This window comes from Cariama cristata, unplaced genomic scaffold (genome assembly GCF_000690535.1).
Source record: "Cariama cristata isolate BGI_N322 unplaced genomic scaffold, ASM69053v1 scaffold13778, whole genome shotgun sequence".
Classification (NCBI taxonomy): Eukaryota; Metazoa; Chordata; class Aves; order Cariamiformes; family Cariamidae; genus Cariama; species Cariama cristata.
This window is the reverse complement of record NW_009630757.1, coordinates 14,929-37,474: the sequence shown is the minus strand read 5'-3', so window position 1 is coordinate 37,474 and position 22,546 is coordinate 14,929. Positions and strand designations below refer to the sequence as shown.

The 22,546-nt window shown below is 40.6% G+C and overlaps 1 protein-coding gene across 1 annotated transcript in view; it reads right to left on the bottom strand.

Annotated features, from left to right (window-relative positions):
- BBX (bobby sox homolog (Drosophila)) overlaps positions 1–22,546 on the bottom strand; it is a 57,990-nt gene that overhangs the window by 28,458 nt on the left and 6,986 nt on the right. Inside the window, exons 3-7 of the mRNA XM_009705688.1 lie at positions 21,281–21,479; positions 15,221–15,288; positions 8,896–8,976; positions 6,642–6,721; positions 1,568–1,649 (exon numbers count right to left, since the gene is read on the bottom strand). Coding sequence (XP_009703990.1) covers positions 1,568–1,649; positions 6,642–6,721; positions 8,896–8,976; positions 15,221–15,288; positions 21,281–21,479 — 510 coding nt within the window. The remainder of the gene's footprint in view (positions 1–1,567; positions 1,650–6,641; positions 6,722–8,895; positions 8,977–15,220; positions 15,289–21,280; positions 21,480–22,546) is intronic.

The following is a 22,546-nucleotide window of genomic DNA, read 5'->3' as shown; positions in this document are numbered from 1 at the left end:
TGTGTGGAGTGTTCACAAAAATTGGGGGGGGGGGGGGAAATCAATAGCACTAATGTCCTACAAGCGCTAGAGACAAGGAGGATGTGCTTAGCACATCTGCCATGCTTTTCTCATTTTCAATCTGAGCCTTTAACATTCATTTTGTATATTAAATTAGGCTTGTAGGAATCCATCTGAGCAATCACTGAGAGAGAGAGATCATAGAAACCTGCCCAACATGCAAACGTCACGCTGCCAGACTTGGCTCCGCTTTTTCCGCCAGTTGCAGTACAAGCTCTGCATTCCTGTGGGCAAGCACCTGTCCTTCCCGCAAATTAGGGCTTCACAAGCTTCACAGTCATATCACAACTTTTAATGCTGACTTTCAAAAGTCAGGTTGCACTCACTCCAGAACAGCACTACTCAAAGCCCACTGCTGTCCCGTAAGAGGGTACCTCAAAAACTTCTGGTGTCCTTGACTACATGTTAGCAGCCCTTCTGCTGCCCCAGGGCTGCAAGACCTAAATGCCCTTATGGATCCCTGACCACAGTTTGGCGTCATCACCTTTGCAGAGGCACTGCTGATAGTGTAGCACACAAACTCTACTACTGCCAGGGACTGCCTGTAGGGTAAGGGAGGTTTTCTTCCACTTGTACAAGTTCCTATAACGTTGGATAGTACCATTACTATCCATGGAAGAAGGCATTAAACACTTTTATTTCAGTGCTTCCAATCCCTGTCTTTTTTCCCCCCCTCTGGGAGGCATTAGCCTCACCAGCAAGAATATATTGCTGGATGCCACTAGATGGGATCCAGAGAACCATTCTCCTCACTGAAATAGGATGCAATTTTGAAAAAAGAAAAACAAAAAAGAAAAAAAAAAGTGTATGAGTAAGGTGCTAGCATCCTCCTTTATTTACCTAGAATACAGCATGTATCTTCATCTTTCAGTCATCAAGAAGAATATAGTATTTGCACACGAAGTCTCAAAGGTTTGAGTGATTCATCCATATCAAAGAAGAGACCTCTACATGGTTATATCTAAGACTCACACAGAATTTCTAGGACTTTTGGGAAACCTGAGTTAGAATCCTTGACTACTGCTGACAGCTGCCAATTTCAGAACTTAATACACTGCTTCAACTTCCAACTCTTCATACAGATTCCGGATCTCAAAGTCTACTTTTCTTTTCTCATTCTTGGTCTCCGATTCAGCAATGCACCTTCCAGTGCTTACAACCAAAGCTTTACTTTTTGAATCCTGGTATCCAGCTCCTCAGTAAGAACAATGCCGTTGTCTCTTGTCTTTGCTATTGTCCTGAGCATTTTTATTATAGTTATAAGGTTAATTCTTCTAAAATTAATGCACAGTCTCCAAGAAACTATGCACATCAACAAGTGTATAAAGAAAAGCTAGGTCCCTGGGACCACTGTCACTGCCTAATTCTCTTGCTATTCCATTGTTTACTAATTTATGCTTCTGTAAATACCAAATTTGATACTACAGCAAACCTTACACGATTCACACTTTTTGGGTGAAAAGATACATACACCTTCCCATTGTGACGCTAATGGGTATAACTTTACCTCTGCCAACTGGAAGAGTGCTGACTTCCCACAGTGCTTTACTGGCTCAGGTCTTGACAACTGGGAAGTATTTGATGAGATCAAGGTTTTAAATCAACAGAGGAGAAAATATTACAGTGGCACACAGGAAAGACAGAAAGGAAGGGAGAAAAAGAATGAAAAAATTAAGGAGTTAGTTAAATCAGTTACTTTTAGATCTTTCTGGCAGAAGGCCCTAATTCAGATGTTTCTTGGATGGGATTGCCTAACAGGCATATAGAAGCCAACGGGATACAAGCAAATACAGAATTCCTTCCTTAGATTAGGCTGATGGATTCTCTTCTACATTTATATTGTCCACAGCTAAAACTCTACCATGCCATGTGTTTTACGTGACTAAGTGAACAAGACATACCTGTTGCTTAAAAACATGAACTGTGGTGGTCAAGGTTAAATAAAATTCTCCTGGAAAGCCTGGGCAGTATTTCCCATTTAGTTAGATATAGAAGAGGACCATTTGTCCTCACAGGCACTGCTTGTTTCACTTTCTTTAGCTAGAAAAAAGAAATAAGACCTTATATCTGGAGATCAAATCTAGCCTTCTAAATAGATGTTGGTGTGCCAGCACCAGCATTGAGTAAGTAACTAGCACTACACTTCAGGGAATTGCTTTTATAGTGATTTTTTTTCTAACTTGTTTCCAAATGCAGCATTATGAGTTCACCAACAAGAATTAATCATTATTTCTCATATTTGATCTTTTTTGGCATGGCATTACATGGCAGTACTTGACCCAGAAGCTTTGAAAAGCCCTAAGATGAGGGGCAAGCCCACTAGTGTTTCCACGGCATCTGCCTCATCACAAAAATCACACTTATGACCATGATCTTTCAGATGCAAAAATTATCCTTATCCTTTCTCTTTGTATTTAATGTCTTTCTTTTGAATTAGGTTATTTGAAGAGTTTACTTTTCAGTTGTCAAGGAGATTCATTATACACACACCTCTCCCCTGCCAAACTCCAAGTCATCCATTTTATGGTGAATACTACTTGAATGTGCATTAATAATATTTTTAATATTAAAACTAAAATAATTCAGAATCCTAGTTTTGCTTTGAGACAGTTCAGTGAACCCACTCAGGACCTCACTGGAGTAAGTGATCTCGTACACTGTACTTTGCAAGAAGAAGGTCTCAACTTTTTATCTTTCTACCGTAATAAATTCTCAGCTCTTAATGATTTTTTTCAGTGCAATATGAATGGCAGAAAAAGGACAGAAAAACACGTACACACTGACATATAACCTGAGAACATGCATGCATATCTTGCCTCTCGATGCACCATGTGAGGAAAGAGTAAAGCACTTTGTTTTGACAAGAGAATGGGTGCTCCTAAGAAAATGCAAGCCAGAGGTTTAACTTGGAGATCATTAGGATCAAGTTATTATCTTTCATTACAATGCAGGTCAGCATTTTAGCTACTATATTACATTCTAGTTTGCATAAGAAGCACGTGCCATGGTACCACTTTTTCACTTTCCTCCTAGAATAGGCATTTCATTTCAACACAGATATTTAACAATTTCAATATATAGGCAAACAGCAAATACATTAGTCTATTTTACATAACAGCTTTATCTGGGAAGATTACAGCTTTACCTAGGGGAAGGCTGGAAGAGAAGATACTGACTAGCTCTCACACTCCCAATTTCAAGGCATTTTGTCCAAAAGTTTTGGGTTCAAACCTTCTGTTCAGTACAGAAATAAACAGAAAGGGTTGCCTGCAAGCTCGCTCAAAGTGAGAATGTGAGGATGCAGCAGGGACAAAATCATCCTCAGGCATGCATCTTTCTTACAGGATAGTAACCTTCTGGACTAGCAAAGAAAATTCCACCTTGTTACATGCTGCATGTGATGGCTTTTTTGATTAAATCACCTAGAGAAAAACTTCAGAAAAGCAGCTGAAAGTGAAGACTTTGGGAGTTTTGGCTTCATTTTGTTTTTAAGATGGTTAAACTACCAATTTTACTGCTTCCACTTTCCAGAAGCTTTTTCTTTCGTTTAATAACGGGTGAGAGTTTAGCTAAGTAAATCTAAGAGGTACTCTTGTTTCTTCTCAACAAAGCAGTCATCACCATCTGTTCGCGTTTGCCAAACAGACATCCAGTAAAACCAAGAGAGCAAGGGGTCCCATCTGCTCTGCTTCCCTCACATGGCAAGGAGAATGACAGCAACCAGCCCATGTGAGCAGACAGCTTGCAAACAGCCACCATGCTAAGGAACACAGCCCACTGCTCAGAAATCACTGGCCTATATAATGGCTTTCCATAAAGGTACAAATGAGAAGGACAGAAGTAGGCCCAAGTATTTGCAAGATGAGAGCAGAACAACAAAGCCAGGAGTGTAACTTGGCAACACTCCAAATTTCAAAAAACTCTTATGAGGATATCACATCATCTTCAAAGCCCTCCAAGGTGCTTGCCTGTGCACCAGCAGGACCCAACGAAGTCTTACTACTGGGATTTTCATCATCTGTTGTCACGAGTCACTGGGCAGGCCTCATTAGCCATATCTTCAATAGCTTTAATTGACAACTATAGGACTTGGGACAGACAACCAGATGAAAGGCTAACTGAGGCTGTAAAGATGTAAAGAATCCCATGCTACATCTACATATAACAAGCTGTTTCTGAGTGACAGAGAACTTGTACTCTTGGGGTAAAGGTATCCATTTTAAATGACAAATCTACTCAATGGTATTGCTGTCTTCACAAAGAGGTACTCTTACTCAACCTGCCGCAAAGGCGGCAAAGAGAAAGGGAACATATGAAGAACATCCAGCCAGAACCAAAACTGAGCTGGGACAGCTGCCAAAAGTCTCCAGGCACATCAGACCACAGCACACTTCACATTTCTTCACAGGTCTACTTGGCTACTGGCTAAATAGCTACTTTCTGTCCCTCTCTTTTTTCTTTGGTAGCACTGTACGTTGCTGACAGCAGCCTACTGCAAATTGCTTGCCATAATTTAGCTTACTAAATGCAGTAATGCATTCATATAGACAGGACCCAGTAAGAAGTGGCACAGTAAGGCGCGGGATTTTTGCCAAACTTGACAAAGACACCCTGTGCAAATGAAAGCCCTTATATTCGAAAAAACACAAGCAGCTTTAATAGCGGGGGGAGAAAGCTTAAAGAGGTTCTGTAGCATGCTCAATACTTTCGCCTGGAACAACCTAAATGAAATCAGGCTGCAATCTTAAAAAGAATGCCATTTCTCTATTGCTATAAATAAAACATGATGTTAGTCACTGCCATTAAGGTGTCACAGCAACAGTGTAACACTGGAGGAATAACCATGGCCAAAAAGGTGAGGGTTTTGGTTTTTTTGTTTGTTTGTTTGGCTGGATTTTTTGTTTGTTTTTTTGCTTTTCCAGATTTCTGTCCCTGATCTCCAGACACTGAAAAAATAACCAAAAAAAACCAACTCCCTCCAGACTGCATACACATTTTAATATTTTTAGAAGAAAAAGAGTTTAACCTTGACTTTAAAACTGCCCTCACCAGTTTCTAATTAACTTTCTAAGCATCCCTTCTACCTAACATTTGATGATTCATACATGCACTCCAATGTGCCAAACGAGCTGGCTCAGCATAGCAGTATGCAACTTAATGCACTGTCACATCCGTATGACAATTTTCATGTTTGTCATTTTGTTGTTTGCTCAATTAGGAGAAGAAATGATTGTAGGTGATCTGAAATTTTGAAAGTACAGCTAAGTCAGATTTTACATGACAATTTGAAAATGCTGCACTAAATGCAATTCATATCCTGTTCAAATCTGCAGATATCTAAAATTGCTATTTAATTAAAATGTAAGATCCCTAAGATTTTTGGAACTAAGTACCAGATTCACTCGTGCAATGTTTTGCAATAAAATTCACCAGAAATGCTCTCCAGCTTATATCTTTTAGTTGGTTTAAAAGGTTGGCTTCAGCACATGGTTTCATCCTGCTCCATTCCACTAATTTTCTCAAAAGAGCTTTCTAAATGAACTTGTAACTTTAAAAAAAGGTGGTACATATGAAAACATCTTCACGATTAGAAATATTAACCCTATTGTATCTTTTATAGGGGTGTTCGTAGTCAGGTATTTTATGGCACCTGAATCAGTAAATTGTTTTTTCTTAATTGGGCCTCCTAAGAAATACATCAAGGCCCATCCTAGCCAAGCTAAAAGCACACAGGACACAATTAGCTTAACATTTATCAGAAAGAAGCGTGTTATATGTAGTCAAACCTCTGTAAGCACATGGAATAACAAACAGGGTATCTTTTCATCCCATTTTGTTTCTCCACAACAGCACCAGCTCCAATCCCAGTCTTTTCAGACATACCTTGAATACATACCTTTAGCATAGCTGATTCTGCAAGTAGTACCATACTCCCCCAAATGGGGAAGAAGAGTATATGTGTGGAAAGTCCATTTATAGAGGCACATTAAACACATGGGAGAAGAAATTCTTAAAAGCAATCTTTAAGAACTCCAGACCTTCAATACATGGAGGAGGGAGGCCAGCTCACACACTTATGGGTAATTTACAGGCTTTATAAGTCACCACCTAACGATGCTGTTACATATCCTTGTAGCTGTTGTGACAAGCTTCCTGAGATCTGCAAGGTTATTTTTCAAAGGATTCCTGCCTCTAGGGCAGTTGCCATTTTGCACTGATGCAGCCTCTTCCATAGGCAGTGCATAGTGTCATTTCAGAATGTCTTTTATTTGTTGTTTTCCTAGATGTAAATTAAAAGGCCATTTGAAAAATATGCCTGCAGTGCTCCTGTGGTACGGAAGGCCAGGTAATGTTCACAAGCCTAGTAATTTTGTATATGCTACAAGTGGTAGAACTGGCCAACATCTCATCCAATTACTGGTTATTCTCCCCATGATTTTCTTAACACAATGCTGTCATGAAGATAAACATCAGTTGGATGGGAATCCCTTATCAGACAGGGTGCTTAGCCATTCAGTGACAACTCTTACTGGTTCCTTGCTTCTTCCCATCCTCCCCCACCATTTTTCAGCCATTATACCTCAGCAAACTGAAATAACGCAGACTCCTCAGTTTGTTTTACAGCTCCCAGGACTGCAGGCTGTGATGTACCTGAAGAAATCTGTCAAGAAAACAATTAAGTTTGTGTTATCTAACTTCAGTTTCAATATCAAACTTCAACATGCCAAATTTCTGATCCATCATACAGAAAGATGCCTGGTACCTAAGAGTATGCAAACAAGTTCCAGCACACCCGTACAAAGAACAGTATCTGCTTTCCAGGAGACACGCGAGTGATTTGTGAAATGGCGATCTTTAATTATTTTTCATAAAGAAAATCTTTCCTAGGATCAACAGAACAGGCTAAGATTTTTTTGATGGGCTTTTATTTGCCCACTGATACGTTAAAATAGGGTTAGCAACAAAAACATAACACTGTATTTTATTTCACAGTTCAGTGAAAGACCTGAGACTGCAGAATGGTGGTGCTGACAGAGCGTAAACTGCTACTTAGCACAGAAGGTAAGTGTGGACAGGGACACAATGCATGCAGGAACTTTGAGATACCAGATCTATCCCAGATATTAAGGTAACTGCATTTTATACTGTTAACTCGCGTCAATTGTTTTTATTGCAAATGACAGCTCTGATTAGTGTTAGACCTCGGTACAAGTACCAATTATTTTGTCATTGACACATATACCTACTATGCCCTGGTTAGGTGCAGCCTCACTACAGGCTGTTTAATAGCCTTGAAAAGACAGACTAGCTAAAATGCATTTCTGATTACTGATTATCAGGGAGCTACTTCTAAACCAAGTTCTAGCGGTGCAGATGAGCTTGCTCCCTGGCACCCACTGAAGTTGTTCTTTGATAGGTAAGGAAAAGTCAGCGGTCACAAGTCATTAGCAAGAACGTATCTTGCAGCACACAACACAATTCCTGCCTACTACCTCGTGGCTCTAGCACTTTCCTGCTTGGGCACTGTAAAATGAACCGAAACAATTAAGTGAGCTGGTATTTGTCTTACTCTTTAAAAGATTTAGCAGTGAAATTTAAGAAACAGACTGTTACCAAGAGGATCTACAGGAAGTATGACATTGCTCAACTGACAGTACAAGTGTACAAAAGCATCTTAGATGGATGATGAATTATTACCATAGAAGTATCGTGACACTGTAATCAACCAATTTTAAGAAGTTTTTCATTGCTGGCACACCAGGCATTTCCTCTTCCTTACAAGAAAAGCCAGTATGCTGATTAATAGCCTAATTACAGGTTATATACTTCACTCTGGCCATTACCTTTAATCAGAAATAAAGGATCAGCGCTTTAATTTATTTCTAATATATTTCGAAAGCCTCAGATCTTAAGTTGGAACTCAAGGTCTTGTGGGCTGATGTTCAAACAAACAAACAAAACCCAAAATAATCACATTTTCTCTGTGCTAGGATTGCAATGTATCTGCTCCATAAGTGATGACGTTTAGAAAGGAGTACAAAGTTACACACAGCAATGAGTATTGAAGACACGAGAGTCAAGATTCACAGCTGGTATGAAAGCAGGTAATAAAAAGAAGCCCCTGCTAGACAAGATTTCCTTCCATATGCACCTGTACAATCAATATTTATACAGCTAAATATTTACATGTCACTTGATTATGACGGTTTCAAAAGTTGGAAAGATATCAACAAACAAGTGATGCTTGCAGAGGACCAGGATTTCTTGCAACCTCATTCTTGTCATGTATACACATGAAATAGTGAATACTTTAAAAAACAAACACCACAGTTGCACTTCTACCAATAACTGGAAATATGTTGACAAAAATATTGTACATTGCAAAGCTAAAGCATAGTTGCATAGAGCTATTTGGTGGTTATACAATGGAAGAAAATTTCAGAAATTCCAGAACTACAGTTATTTTTGATGGAGTCAACGACTAAAGCAGTCACAATAGATAAAGGACATAATGTAACATCCAAATACATGTCAAAATTTTAGTTAGTAAGACTCTACTTCAACAGTATGTGCAGGAACAACATATCTCTAAATTACTGCTTAAACCACAGCTCAATTATTGCACTAGGGTTTCCATCACGTTCCTAAATACACTCTCCTGCAATTCAAGTCTGCCCTATCTACCTGATAAATGATCCAGTACCATAAACCCCACAAGAAGGAACAAAAAAAAAGCATGAATTTTAGTTAATTTTTGATTTCTCTTTCAGCTGAACATCAGAAGCTTCTTAAAAGGAAACACTGGGTAAGACAACTCTTTTTAAAGAAACTCACCTCTGCAAACTGAAATAATGATGACTTCTGACAGGCCTCTGTAGAATTAGTTGCATCAGATTGGCAAGCATTCGAGGAAATCTGAAATAAGGAATGTGCAGAGTAAGATTGAAAGAAGCACCTTTGAGGTCTAAGAACAACAGCGAGCAAAATGAAACACCAGGCAACAATAACAAGAGGCAGTGTTCAACAGAAGACAGGCAATCTAATGTTTCACGCTCCTTGATAGGTTAAATCAAATTTATAGGTGAAAACACAGTTTAGCACCCATTGTAATGCATGTGAAAATCACCTAAGAAGAAAGGCCACCAAAAAAACAGGGATTTTTTTTTTTTCCTTTTATAATTCCAAACTTTTTTGCAAAAGAGTTTTATGCAACAGAATACTAAACTGATGATGTTGGGCTACATACACAACTACCTTGTATTGGTGATGCTGTCAACACTGCTGTATCTGTAATTTGTATTACCATTCTGAATAAGAAAACTACTTAGAAGCTAAAAAAGGGTTTTTTTGAAGACACTGAGAGTTGCTAAGTGACAGAAATACTATTAGAAAAATAATCCCAGATCACCTAATAGCACAAAAATAAATAGTTAAGGGTACCACAAGCCTAAAATTGCTCAAATAATGTATCTAAACATCCATTTAGGGGTGCTTATGGGAAGCAGTGCAAGAAAGAGTCCTAGCTTCTGAAATCAAAATACAAACAAATGACTGTTCAAAAACAACAGCCTTATTCAAATTAACAGAGAGCTTAGCCATACTATTATTAGCCAGAAATGTGTTAAACATTCTGTAAAGGAATTGTATCAAATATGATATATTAATTAAACCTCACATTTGGGTGTGAAAGACTTGCATGTGTAACTCCTAGAAACATGAGCTACTGTTAGTATAAAATAAGGTATGTGACATGGCTTACAGGAAACAGAAGAAAGGAAGGAGGCTTTGTGGGATTTTAGGAAGAAGAAACAGGATGGAAATTTTTTTCTCTAACAATTTTTAATTTTTCCATGAAATTTCAGTTTATTTAAAACATTTTGATGCACATGTATTTTTTCTCTTATTTATTACCAAAACAAGTATGTCAATAGTATTTATTAGTGAATGCACACATGAGATTTACCAAGCAACTGCATCTGTTGCCGGAAAGCACAAAGCACCGCAGAACAACCAGGCCTGCAGCACACGCAGCTTCTGCTGCTGCTCCTCCCGCTGTCTGTCCAAGATGCTTAAGCACTACAATAGCACCAGTGGCATTTTGTTTCAGGAATCCACTACCCATACTCCCCTGAAAACACTAAATCCAAGTGTAGCAACCCACAGGCCAGGGGGAACCACAGCACATGACAATTTGCTTATGTATACAGTCGAACTTCCTTCTTCCCTGCCATAAAACCACACATTAACAGTGTCTCCTATGATCTATGATTCCATTGTATTTCTTAAACTCCAAGCAGGATGTTTTATCAGTGTACTATGGGAGTATATCAACCCAAAGGGTTACAAAGACTGTATTTTTAAGGCCTGCCTTTTGCTTTTTCAATGGTTTGTGTCACTGTTTTCACTGATATAATGTTTATTACTGCTTTTCTCATGTCTCTGTATGATCTGTTTAAGATGTCCGTGTCTCAGCAGCGGTGTGAATTGTACCAGGGATGCATACCAACCTTGCTGCTGCTGAGTGACCCGTCTCTGAAGGTCCAAGTCTCTGCACTGGTGTGAAATACATAAGGATGCTCGCATGTCTGAGAGCTCATTCGGTTATTTCAGGCCACTCCACTGGTTGGATTCTTCCAGGAATAACCAAATTTGGGATTTGGTTCTTCATACAAACTTAAATTTTCTGTTGTTCGACCAGCTGCCTTATGTAGCCTAGTTTGTGGTGTCTATTGAAGCAGTTTGTTTGTAAGTGGAGCCTATTCAACGTGCTGTACAAAAGGGCACTACTTTGCTTAGGAGAAGCGACGATGAACAAGCAAGCTGCATGAAACCTCTCCGCTGCCCGAGACGGGCACTGCAGGGCCACGCATGCCTGAACTCTGCCCACACGCCGTAACGGAGACCGTGGCTCCGCAGCTTCCTCCGCCATGTGAATGTGCCAACACCTACCCGAGCTGGCACAGCACAAACCAGCTCCGAGTTAGGGGCCATTGATCCATGTCACCCCAGGAGCACTGTGCTGGAGGAGAGATGCCCTCCCGAGAGGGGCTATTATGGCTCAGCCCCTGCCACAACAGCGCCGAACGGCACTCGCTCCCCGGGTGGGCACAGAGAGGGAGGACGAGCCTCCCCGCTGCCCCTGAGCCCACGTGCTGGGCATCGGGCACAGCATGTTCCCCGTGGAAGGCGTGAAGCTCAGTGTCCTACAGCTTTGTGGGTAAAGGACAGACTGCTGGGGCCCAGTAACTCAGAGGTGATTTTGTGGTCAGAACAACTACACTTTTCCTATCAATTTCCATTATCTTTAAAAAGTTAATGCTGTAGCCTTTGCTTGACAGAAGCGCTAATTTGAGCTTGTTTCTTCTATTTTGCTGCTCCCCATATACTCCTGACTTGTGGGAAATTTATTATCTCCGGGACTTCCAACCTCTGCCAGGCTGAACCTGATCAAAGCGTTAAATAACTCCCAGAGGGAATGGATGCACAGACAGTGCCACACCGCGTACGTCTCATTTCCTGCCGTAATAAAACGTCCTCGACATCTCCTCCTCGTTTCTCCTCTTTCCTCCTCCCAGCTTACCCTCAGCCGCACCAGGAGACTTTTCACTTCTGATTTACACCCTGCGCAGACTCGGCATCGCGTGCAAGATAACCTTTCGTTCTCAAAGCAAAGGAAACCGCGCGGGTAACACATCTGTAGTCTCCCTTTCCGGGAGCTTTAACGCCGTCCTCATGCGCTGGGGAGCGGCGAGGGGGGAAACTAGAAGAGCTAGGTTTTGGACTAGACAACAAATTCTGGGATTTCTGGGCAGTAACCTGCAGACAGGCCACTAGGTGCTGCTGCAGGGCAAGCAAAGGGCCTGACAGAGGGCAAGTAAGGGAGATGGGCCGGGAGGCCAGCGGGCAAGCAAGGAGCGTTCCTTGCCCGGCTTCAGCTTTTCTGGTAATAAACCTGCTGTGAGGTCCAGGCGTTGGCCTAGCACAACGACAGGAGCCGGAGCAGATCCGTCCGGTGTTTCTGCTCGGGTGTTCAACAAAATACGCTCATACACACTTGTGTAACTGATGAGAGGACTCAAAAGCCGGGGGGAAACTCAGGGCATAGCCAAGCCCTGTGTTTACTGCTGGCAAGGCCTGCAGCTTCCCTCGCCTGTCCGCTCAGTAACTCCAGCTGCTGCACGGAAATCAACCGCGTACTGACACTGAATTCTGTTACGAGAAGAAAAACTCTCTAGTCTATAGAAAAAAATTACAAAAATAGGAACATAACCGGTGACATACAAAGATGGTAACTGAAGCCTCAAGGCAATTGTGTAAATACCGCTGTTGTGCCTCTTCCCATCCTCTCACTGGCGGGGCACTTTGTTACCTGCCGTGTGGGCTTCTGACAACTCAAAGGCTGAACACCTAACCTGAGAAGTCCCTGTACATCCATTTAGCATACACTCGACAAAAATCAGCGGGCGTTGAATACACTTACATGGGATTAGCAGACCTCTAAGTATAATTTTTCCCTCGTCTTCTCCCAAGTTCTATGCAAACTATGCCAGTGCTGCCCTCCTTTCTATTAACAATTTCTAAGATGATAATAGTATTTAAGGCCACCCAAGTCTGCATAAACATACACATGCACAAGCAGTCAAACTGCATCTTGACAGGTAATCTCATGTCTGGCGGTCCCCCAGTTTAAGAACCATATATATGCACGTGTATCTTACAGGTACAAACACATGCTTTAATGATAATGAAGACTACATGATATCATTTAGAGCATTCTTTTAAAAATGACACTGCACCTGTCTTTTTTTTTTCTCCAGGGTTTTAGATACAGGACATATACTTATATACTAACACATACATAAAAACAACACCTCTAATTTTTCACAGATAAGCAACTTCTGAACCTCTTCAATACCTTTGCAGCCACCTCAGTACACCAAATTCTCCCCCATGTCAATACCAACTCTAACACAACACAACTAACCTCCCTCCACTGAAGAGGAAAGCAGCTTACCAATTCTACAATGAATTCTTGAGCTTCTTACTTGAGCCTGCCATACCACCTCCTTGCATATTCTAACCTCCCAAATGCTGGTTTCAGTCTGAGATTGTTTTCAAGCATAAGCATGGAAATCCAACCATAGGTTGTTCCATGGGTATACAAAGAGGAACATCTTATGGCTCCTCTGTCCACATGCCCAAGGATGGGAACACAGAAGTGCTGTTCAGTTATACAAGTCCAAACAGGTTTAGGACCTTTACTGCATCTGGGGAAATTGTTCCGTATCTAATCACCACTAAAACACTGAATCAAAAGGAAATAAAGGAACATGGAAGACACACCAGGGCTGTCAAGCAAAGAAACAGAGGAAGCTTCCCAGTGTGCAGAAACACAGCTGGTTTTTTTTTCCTGCTGGCACGCAGTTAGGAGGAATGAACTTCATCCATTTGGGTCCCTTTGAGAATACCAAGCACCTAGATTGTTCTGGAGGATATATTTTTACATAGGGGCCCCTCTGAAAGAATTGGAGATGTGCAGTTTTGCTCCCTGGGAAAGTGCTCTGACACTTACCCACTTCTCAGATAGTGTAGGACAACTAAAATACGGTAACTTAGTAGTAAGCAGGGGCTAATTTCTGGCCCATCGTTATTCTAACAACAGCCAACAAATCCCTCAACCAGTTTTGTTCAGGCTGTATTTATGACAATTATTTTGCTCTACATTTTGGGGGAAAGCAGATTACACAGCTTGCCCCTTTGATGTGGAGGGCCAGGTTTCAAAAGGAGCCTACAGGCCCAAAAGAGCACAGCATAGTATAGCTTGTACATAAATATTAGATCACAAGCCATACTGCATGCTTCTATCAGAAAAAACGGGGTTTATGTAGGAGCACGGGAAACGTGTCTTTTGCTCATAAAAAGAAAGTCCCAATTCAAAAAACCATTCATATACTAAAACAATCACACATCATCCTTTTTGATTTGTCTCTAAATCCACATGCAGATTTTATTCCTTCACTGCCACGTGAAATCGTACTACTTGAGGCACTTTTCATGTAAAACCAACAACGCTCAACTCATAAGGTCATAGCAAAGACCCTTCTGTGACCACAATACGCCTTCCCTCTCATTTAAACAGAACAACATAGTAAAAACTATTTTTAAAGTCCAAGATGAGAGATTCAAAGTTTGAAAACACTTTAGCACAAAATAATTAATTTCTTTTCACTTCTCTGCCAGCTTTACCCTAGTGTTCCTTATTTTTCATGCTGCAACAAAGAAAGGCAGTACGCACACGTGCACAAAGACTTCCACTGCTCAAATTGGTGTGCAAACCATTGAGGAGTCTGGGCAGTACAGGAAGAATTAATCTTAAATGCACGACACCTTTTCCTCCCAATAACAACAAAAAAAGAAAACCTCCTCACTTCCACTGCTCTTCTTTCCAGGCTAGAGATTTATGGCAGTGACTACCCATTTTACCCAACATACAAGCCACCTTTTGAAAGATTTTCAAAGCTGGCCCAAAAAATAGGTCATAAATAATAATCAGTCTAAAGAAAGATCAGAGGTCTCTGCACTACTGGAGGTATGCAGGAACACTTCTATTTACTAGACTCCCTTTGTAAAAACAAAATGTTTGTGATGGCAACTGAACTACAAACTTCTTTTTAGACATAAAGACTTAGTGAATAGGAGTAGACTGCAATACTTCACCTGTTAGCACTTGCGTGGTTTCAGAATGCATATACGACACTGACTGTATGGAAATTTTTCGGTATTTATTTTGCTATTAGTGCCAAGGCCACAGTTGTGCGAGGCATTGCATAAGCATATGAAATCCTTGCGCAAAAGAGCTTGCAAACCACCTGTTAACACAGTTGCTGTATTTCAATCCTTCTACCTGTGACAATATCCTCTCATGGGGCAGACCAAATATTCAGTCAGCAAAGTTAGTATTGAACTGATATAAAAACTGGGCCCAACCTCTACATTCACAGTTGGGATATAAGACTCGTATCACAGGGCTCATACTTCAGTCCCACCTGAGGTTACCCAAGATGTATCTTAAATATTATTTCCCACTGGTCAAATATTCCTTTTCAGAGCTCTCTTTAAACTGAGGGCTCGTGGTAAGGCAGAGAAGAGAGTTCCTTACCTCTTGTGCAGTCAGGGCATGTTCTCCTGCTAGAAGCAACATACTTAGGCCTCCCATTTGTGTAGGATCTGTTAAAAGAGTAAAACCAAGTCTGAAGTTTATTCATTTGCTTGTTTAAAGAACCTACCATTTGCAGTGTTAAACCCCCAGAAGACTACTTGTCACAGACACTCTAAGCAAGCTGCCATAAAAGGCAGTTCAAGAGAATCACAAATAACCATTTCTGTACCCTCTGGGAGAGGCTTTCAAAGCTGTTTGAAGGATTTAATTGGATTTGTGTGCTTAACACCCCATTGCGTGGATTTACAATTTTACTGCCAAAGGTTTTATGTACTACAGAGATGGATATCTTTAAAACAGCAACTGTAATGATCTCATACATAAACACACACAAAGATGCTCTAATATCTCACACGTTTGTAACTCAAGGATGCTCCTACCGAGGGAGTGGTCCCCTTCCTTAGCCACTGAACAAGGACGGAACAAAATGACATGATCAAGTTCTGAAGTAAAATTTCTATTTTCATTTAGTTTTAATTCAGAGCTGCATTTAGTGGTGAAAAGTGCCAGCCTGACAGCTCTGAAGCATGAAGTGCTTGATCCTCTGTGCCAGATCTGTGCAGGCACTGGCCAGGCAAACTGCCTGGCAATACAATATATAATTGAGGCAAGTAAAATGGAGATATAAATGTTCTTTTTCCAAGTATTTGATGCTGACAGCTTCTCGCCTCCAGCCTTCCCACACCTCAGGAGCTCGGAAAATGACAACAAGAAGTGAAAACAATGAACACTGGCACTGCATTACTCATGGAGTGGCTTTTCCACTCAGAACACTGGTTGCTCTTCATTATTATGAAGACTAATTGTCTGATTTTGGGGGACTGCAGGGGCCCAATTTAACAGAGCGCCATGTAGAGAGAGTGAGACAGTCTGTGGCCCAAACATCTCGCACAGCAGCTACCACGTGAGAGTAAGGGAAGCATTATCCTTGCTGTATTGCTGAGACACCAGCTTCAGTAATGGGGAGACACGACAGTAACCTTCCCCAGGTTTCACTAAGTGTGCACTCACATTTTCCAATTTCCTTTCACCAAATGATACAAAAACTCTGTCTACAGCAATAAATTACATGTGCCCAGGACCACTCCCTGGAATGGCGGCCAACTGGCACAATTACTCTTGTCCATTCGGTTGCATTTTGTTATGCAAAATTTAGATGCAGAATAGCTGCAACCAAAATGTCCACTGGGAAATCCCCTGGCCCATTCCCACTCATGACTGGTGGCAAGGAATTTGTTGAGCTTTTCAGCTGACATGGGCCAAACCTGTACCCGTAAACCTCCAAACGATTTAGTGCTACAGATGATCCAGGTCCAGTTCACAGGAATACTCACTGGTGCGGTTTAGTTCAATACCACAGATGTTATCAAAAGTTCTCCCTCAGACAGCATCTTGCACTGATACTCACAGGGTAAAGTTTTTTCAGTACTCTCTTAAAAGAGCAGCAAACAGGAGCAGGGGAAAGAAATATGAATAAATCAGGCTCATCTACTATCTCAAGGATAGAAGAGTGGCTCGTTATCTTAAGAACACAGCCTGAAGAGCATCTGGCTTCAAACCCAATGTTCAACTGGAATTAATTTTTTCCTTTACCATCATAAATAGGCAGAAGGTGTGGGGTTTTTTTTGTCGTTTTGAGTTGTTCTTTTGGTTTTGCTTTTTTTTTTTTTTTTCTTTTTTTTTTTTTTTTAAACTTTTGACTTTTAAATAAAGAAGGGAACAAACGATATTAAGTTTCTACAAAGAGACAAGGCACTATGAGCAGTATAGAATCTAGTAACAAGAAGTGGTTGAAGAAACGGGAGACAAAATGGGAAGGGCCAGCAAGTACCTAAGCACAATTCATAAGCAAAGTGATCCTGTCAGCACAGCACTTTCTGCCATCAAAATCCTTGATCAGAAACTGTTCAGTCCTTCAAACAAGAGGACACCAGAGCAATAAAGAAGTGACAAGTGAACATGCATCTTAAAAGATAATGCCTGAGCAGGCAGTTCATTTGGAGGAAGGAGAGACAGGAAGAGATGTCCAGGCCCATCATAAAACTTACTGAGCTCCATATTAAACACTAAGGGCTTGGCTGGTTGCTTTCTACTTTCTTTATTTCCGTTGGAAGGCTGTTGCAGAATCCAAATCTTCTAAGCATTAAGAGCTTTCTTCCAGTTTTCAGCTTAAATTTACTCAGAGTCAGGTGGCACACATTTTTTCCGGTGCTTGCATCTTTAAGATTAAGTAACTGTTCTCCCTAAACGGTATTTCCTTCTGTGTTTACAGGAGTCACCCTACTCTTCTTCCACTTGCTTTCCTAGCCTAAGCAAATCAAGATCTCCTGATGTCATCAAGCATGTCCATCTCCCACAGTCCCAGCGATCCCTGTAGCTCTCCCCTCCAGTTATTCCAGGTGGAATTCAGCTTTTTGTACACGAATGATGAGCAGGGCAACCACGTCAGATGAGCTGTGCTTTGTTCAATGGTATTAATTCTTCTCTACAGTTCCTGAAAACACTTTGCCTAACACTCTGCAGTACAGCACTTTCTTATGCCCACATCACACTGATGGCTCCCAAGGCTCTCTTGTGCTTCACTTTAGTTACCTGTGGGTCTTCTTCCTCCTTCTCAGTTTTGGCCAACTGGAGAACACCCAGCTTATGGCTCTAAAATTCTTCCCCCTCTTCTAAATATCTTCTTGGTGGTCTCAGCTTAAATTGTTTATTTAGAGACAAAAATTCAGAGGAAGGAAAAAAATGACAGCTAAGTGTAAAGTGGAAGTTTAATTTGGTGCTTAAACAACTTGAATACTTATGCTGCAGCTGTAGCAGAGGGCTGCTGGTTAGATGTCTGATCATGATAAAAACAAAAATCCTTCCACTAAGGTTTCAAATTAACAAAATAACTTCATCTAAGGGAAGACAACATGTACATATGCAAACACTGCCATATGTTTATAGTGCCTTCTCAGCACAACAATGTTTCTCTTATGGCACTAAGAACTTACTGCTATTAAGAATTTTAAATGCAATTTTGAAGCAATTTACAGTTCAATAAACAGTAGTGAGAAAATACCACACATATTTTACTTGCAGAATGGGAGGCGATCCATGACTTTCTAAAGAGCCTTCAATATTGATGAAACTTAAAACTATCTCACTATTTGGGAACAACATACTTTGTTAGTATTGGTCTGGCAGGCTGGCTTGTTCATCATTACAATTTTTCAGTCAGAGGAAAGAAAGAACCAAGGAAGAACTAAGCAGAAAGAAACCAAAACAAAACAGGATATTGCATCTTTAAGATTAAGTGTTCTCTCTAAATGGTATTTCCTCTTCTGCATTTACCGGAGTCACTCTACTCTTCTTCCACTTGCTTTCCTAGCCTGAGCAAATCAAGATCTCCTGATGTCATCAAGCATGTCCATCTCCCACAGCCCCAGCGATCTCTGTAGCTCTCCTCTCCAGTTAGGATATTGCCAGCAGATACTGGATCTACAGATCCAATATTGGAGATACCTCAATATTGGAGATACTGCTGGTGCTTAGATGTCTAATATTCTACAGATCTCTCCAGTAGGATATTGCCTCCTTTAGGAAGCGTCTTTTTTCCACCCTTTGCTTCACTAGAAAGCTTTTTGGCTCAGATGTGTTTTTTTCTGATGTAGAAACATGAAAAGTAGTGGGAACATTGCATATTTGTATAGCAAAGCTGTTGCCCATTTAGCCCTGTAGTTGTGAGGGTAGATACCGCAATGGTCACGTTCACCTGTGAACAGCAGTTGTCTTTGCCCTACAGCCTACAACAGATCACAGGTGAGCCACGTCATGAGAAAAACATGCTCAATGACAAATTCCCAGCTGGATGAGCAAGGACACCCCACTAGTGGGTCTGCAGGTCAGAATCCCAATGCTGGTGCCACACCTCAGGTTCTTGACACAATGATAGGTCAACACACAAGTGGGGTGGTTATTGTTGGAATGCCAAAAATAAAGGAGAGATATGGCCTGCGTGGGACTTGAAAACAGAAAGGAAGATCTTACTCTGTCCGTATTACATTTTCCAAAATGAAATGTAATATGTAAAAAGCAATTAAGATAGGATCAACAACTGCCAACAAATAAAACAGATTTCCCGGAATGATTCTGGAATCACGTAATCCCTGTCCTAAGGAAGCTATCTGCCTTGAAGATGCAAGACAGTCAGTGACATTTCAAAAGGTAAAAGTGTTCCTGAGGTGGTTCAGCTGCATTTTAGTTCATCAGCTAGTATACAGCCTGGATTTTAAAAGAGGTTGTGCTAGATAGAAGAGTCAGTTGAAATGAACTATCACCTGAAGTCAAGGAGAGAAGAACACAACAAAACATACTTAGCACAAACCAGCATACAGCTGACAAAGCAGTAATCCATTTGGCATGGCAGACTTGTTGTGATTTGGATGCTCCTAACATCTCTGTCACAAGCTGTCGTTATTTTAGGAGCTATTGTTACACTCAAGAAATAGCCAGCCCTCACTGGCATGAGGACTTGGAGAGATCCCTATGAATTACTATGCTCATTGACTCAGTCTGCAGTAAAAAATAAAATAAATAAATGGTAATTAAAAAAAAATCAAATCACATCTAGCACAAAGGGGCTTTCTTCAGAAATGAATGGCTCTATAGATAAAACAATGGATTAGATTAGTTTCTAATTAATTCTTAAGTTCCCTGCCCTCTCCTCTGACAGGTGTTGATTCAAGATCTCCCTGTGCTCAGAAACTCTACATTTGGATAGCCAAGCAGGAGCGGTGGGGGATGGCAGACAGGGAGACCAAGACCTATTACATGTTCTTTGTGTTAACTCAATAAACCTTTAAAGAGCACAGCCGTTACTCCTCTGATGATGAAAGCAGAATGGGATGAAGGGGCTTGCGATTTTCAGAGCTGGTCTCCCATATATCGTAACTACGTAGCACGAAAAACTTTATTTTGAACACATTTCACAGTTCCTTCATAGCCAGAAGGAATTTCATCACAGGAATTTTCACACCACTATACTAGCAAAAAGGTATACAAGCCTTTTTATCCCTTTACACTTGTTCCATAAAACCATTTTCCACTCTCCAGCTCATGATCTCTCTAAGCAGAAAAGTCCTCCCTGCCACACACATTATAAACTAGGTAAGACATGACAAAGATTCAAATATATCAGTATTTATAAAATCAGAAACTTTAAACCACAAAAAAGAAAGAAGGATGGTGGAGGAAAAATTATTTCCTACCTTGACTGTTAGGTTCTTAAGCTGCCAGTATTTAACATTAACGTCTCTGTATTTCAAGGTCATGACTGCAACAGTTCTGCTATTTGTGGGTATCAGTGAGAGATTATCTGCCTTTCACCAGTTCAGGCACACCACAGACACTTATTCACAGATTGGACTTTTTTCTTTTTTTTTTTTTTTTTAATGTTTAGAAGGTTAGAATCCACCCCTCTAAGGTATAATGGGCAAAAGAGCATCTTAAATGAAATTGAATTACACTTCTCTTGATTTAGATACAAGAAGTTATCTCCATCAGTGCATTCATTGACAAGAACGTTAACACCTCCAACTTCACAGACACCTATAAATTATTTTTGTAAACAGCAAATTACTAAACACAGTACAATGCTCTATAAAAAAGAATGTACACAATTAACATTTTCCTTTTCAACTAGAAAAGAAAAAAAATCTCTAACAGCAGATAAGCTGGAATTAAAAACCAATCAAAACTGGACCCTAAACAGGGTATGGCTTATGATGCCACATGTCTAGACTTGGCTCTTGAAAGCAATCATGCACTATGGAAAATTTTATAAAGTTATTATGCAGAGGTTTAACTAGAGTCTTGGCAACTTAATTTGGGACTTGAAAAGTATTTGCACTACAGTACCATGTGCAGTAAAGAAAAACTGGTATCGCAGTTCAATTTCAACGCCTCATCCTCAAACAAAACGAGGATGCCACATTTCAGTAACACGGATGGAAATCTCACCTGCCATCCCGAAGTTAAGCTGTGGCATTTCTTCGGTTTTTGTTGCTTTCCTGGGGCTTGGTAGGTCTTTTCCAGAGTCTGATGCAAAGGTCCATAACTTTTTCCTGTTTGTGATGGTGGATGACTGCGTTTTCACAGGCTTGTTGGTTGTGGGGCACCACTTGTACCCCGGATTTGCCTTCATAAATGCATCTTTGTACTAGAAAAGAAAAGGAAAATTACCAGTCATGACATTATACTATCCACAGGGCAACAGAGTGCACTGAGTGTAAGAGGATTTAATACAGTAAATAATCCTTAAATATCTTGATTTTTTAACAGTTTAATCACATGCTTAGAGTCTGACTGCCAACACAATTTAATGAGAAGAAATATTAAGATAAGTAGAACTGTATTTAAAAAAGTGAGTTTTCTCTTTCCTCTCCTGAGGGTTTATCACTCAGATCAGGTTGAAGTTCTGATCCTGCAAACTGCTCCCCAGTGCTTGAACATGCTCACTCTCTGAGAAACAAAGACAGCTATTTGAATTCTTTTGCGGGTACAATCTTTGTTTACTTTCTAGTTTGAATGAAATGAAAACTTACGTTTAGCAATAAAAGCAGCATGATGCTCCTTACCTTGCACTCATTTTTCTCTAATAGTTCTGTATTTTAGAATACTTGAGTATATGCTTTCCCAAACCAGTCGTTGAAAATAAAGCACTACCAGTTATCATCTCATTTTCAGTAACTTCTGATACATCATTCCAGCATTCCTTCCAAAATGTACCATGTTGCATGGCTGCATAAACCAAACGCGGACTATTTAAAACTTTCTTTGGCCTTGAGCACACAGCACATATCTCAGTTGTTTGCTATATTCTTGGTATGAGGCAGCAAAACGAATGAAGCCAGACTACACATGGGGGGTGGGGGGAAAAGGTCTGGATCTGTCACAGCTGGAGGGGTAGGGGGAATGATGGGGACCTATTTTATTCACAAAATGCAACAGTGATGTTTTCCAAGTATCTTGCTGACCAGACCAAAACAAGATTTTTTAATGTTAACAGCAATAAAAAGAGCGTATTTCAGTATTTTAAATGTCTTGCTACGCAAGGTGGAGAATGGGTGAACCAGAGGAACGTGCCACGCATTCCAGCTGCAAATGTTTGCCTAACAACTGATAGGTTGGTCCCAGTAAGTACCAGTGCTCACTGCAGGGAGAAGGAACCCACTACCTCCTCGTGCACTCAGTAGCTCTCGATGGCAGCAAACAACTCAAAGAGCG